The sequence below is a fragment of the Alexandromys fortis genome, unplaced genomic scaffold (genome assembly GCF_014885135.2).
Source record: "Alexandromys fortis isolate MF-2015 unplaced genomic scaffold, M_Fortis_MF-2015_v1.1 scaffold_1642, whole genome shotgun sequence".
NCBI classification, from domain to species: domain Eukaryota; kingdom Metazoa; phylum Chordata; class Mammalia; order Rodentia; family Cricetidae; genus Alexandromys; species Alexandromys fortis.
Window position 1 is genome coordinate 1 of NW_026069506.1, and position 2,179 is coordinate 2,179.

Below are 2,179 nucleotides of genomic sequence, written 5' to 3' on the forward strand. Positions count from 1 at the left end.
ATAGATTATATACAAGACTGAACACATATACTTCTGATATAGCCTTGCATTTTGTTTCTTATAAATAAAAAGATAGATTCTATAAGTGAGAGAAAAGGAGTGGCCTTTGTCTTTCCAAATCTTCTTTATTGTACTTAATGAATGGACTCCTATTTTTTCAAGACACTTAATGAATTTTTCCACTTGGAACCTGATTCACATGAGGGATATGTAGACATATGTGATGAACTAGAGCAGTCAGTGTTCAGAGAAGCATGAGTTCAATCTAAAGGAAAGGGAGAAGAGACTCAGAAGTTTTAGTCCAAGTACTCATGTGAAATGTCATTGGAATCACATCAGCTACAACACTGTGCCTGACCTCAGACTTCTCCCTGCTTCTTAACTGCTCTGCCTGTTGAAATGTCCCACTGTTCTTTGTACTTCATCCCAACTATGCAGCAGAAGATGAACCTGGATATTTTCCTGATTTGTCTTAGCTCTATGATTTCTTTTAACTTTATTTGTTTCTGTGTGTTGTTACAGGGAACAACAGTAATAACATCACTCTCATCAGTGCTGAATGACAGCAAGGAATTTCCCAACCCAGAGATATTTGACCCTAGCCACTTTCTAGATAAGAATGGAAACTTTAAGAAAAGTGACTACTTCATGCCATTTTCAACAGGTAATTGAAATTCATTTCCGTGGATGCAGTGACGTGAGGCTCTGTTGAGACTTATATAGTGGCTCCCTAATGGCCAGTGATCAGGAGTATGAATTTCAGTGTTTATGCGTGTCATGATAAAGGGATTTCTTCTTTGTCAGGTTATGAAAGTGAGGCTTTAATTGTTAATCCACTGTTCAAAATTCAGAAACTTAGAGTATAGGGTGTTTGTATTCTTCCTTGAGCTACATCACAGAATACCAAAGAAAGCAAAGGCCATTTACACTTTACTCACCGTGAAAATGGAGACGTCATAATTTACACTCAGGTCTTCTTTGCTGTGTCACTCACCTCCATGCTCAACTATGTAATTACAAGTCTCCAAAAATACCAAAAATTACTGAAACACCCCAAGTGCACTTGGCAAACACACAAATGAATAATGCTTCCTAAATTTCAGTTAAGTAGGCCAATGAGAAAGACTCCCAGATCTCTGGGTTATTGGGGATATGAGTACATTTATCTTTCCAACTTGATATATTAGTGCAAAAATGGAACACCATTCTAATAAATGATTCCCTAGTTGCCTCAAAATTCATGGGTTGTGGAGAATCATCAGAAGAAATCACTTATCATTAATAGAATTTCATGAATAGATCAGAGAGTTATTTTTGATAATTAACACAGAATTCCTCCTCAGTCTCCTAGGCAGCCTGATTACAGATGTGAATAACTGCAACTAGTTAAAAAGTATTTTTGAACAATGTATTTCTTAATAGTATAGGTAAATTGTTAAACAATTATGTTCCACATTTTTCTATTTGCCGAATTAATTGTTCTTTCATTCAGCCAAACATCTATCCATCCACCTAAAACTTACCCTTCATTTATAGTCTCAGTTACAAAGGCAGTGATTCTCAAATTTGCAAATGAGAATAGTAATCTTTGTTTTTATTTCCCCTAGGAAAACGAATTTGTGCAGGAGAGGGCCTGGCACGAATGGAGCTGTTTCTATTTCTCACCACCATTTTACAGAACTTTAAGCTGAAATCGCTAGTTAATACTAAGGATATTGATACAACCCCAGTGCTCAATGGATTTGCCTCTGTGCCACCCCAATACCAGCTCTGCTTTATTCCTGTCTAAAAAAGAGAAGATTGCCTAGCCCAAGCCGTATTGTTTTCTGTAATTCTCCTCTAGATCATCATTCACCTCCTTCCCCATCTTGGACAAGATGTCCTTCCCTCCTCTCATGTATTCCCATTCTGTACCCAGGAAACACCTGTTAACTATTTTGCAACTTGTTGAATCACAGTAGAAATATATTGCTATATTCTGTTCTCTGCAACTGTGTTATTATTCCTTTTGCTAATGTGTATCTGGTCTTTAATCAAAATAGAACTTGACTGCAAATCATGTAATAAGAGAATCCATGGTCATTTTCTTCTGTATGTGTTCAGTAATAAATAAGTTTGATTTGTAAACCTGTTCTTAGACTTGCTTACAGTTTAGGTAAGAAGCAAAATAAAATAAGAG

At 36.3% G+C, this 2,179-nt stretch overlaps 1 protein-coding gene across 1 annotated transcript; it reads left to right on the forward strand.

Moving 5' to 3' along the window:
* The first annotated feature begins 417 nt into the window (after positions 1-417).
* LOC126496193 (cytochrome P450 2C26-like) lies at positions 418-2,127 on the forward strand. Its single transcript, XM_050133744.1, has 2 exons — positions 418-664; positions 1,608-2,127. The coding sequence occupies exons 1-2, from the start codon at positions 433-435 to the stop codon at positions 1,787-1,789; spliced, it is 414 nt and encodes a 137-aa protein (XP_049989701.1). The 5' UTR covers positions 418-432; the 3' UTR covers positions 1,790-2,127.
* The last annotated feature ends 52 nt before the right edge of the window (positions 2,128-2,179 follow it).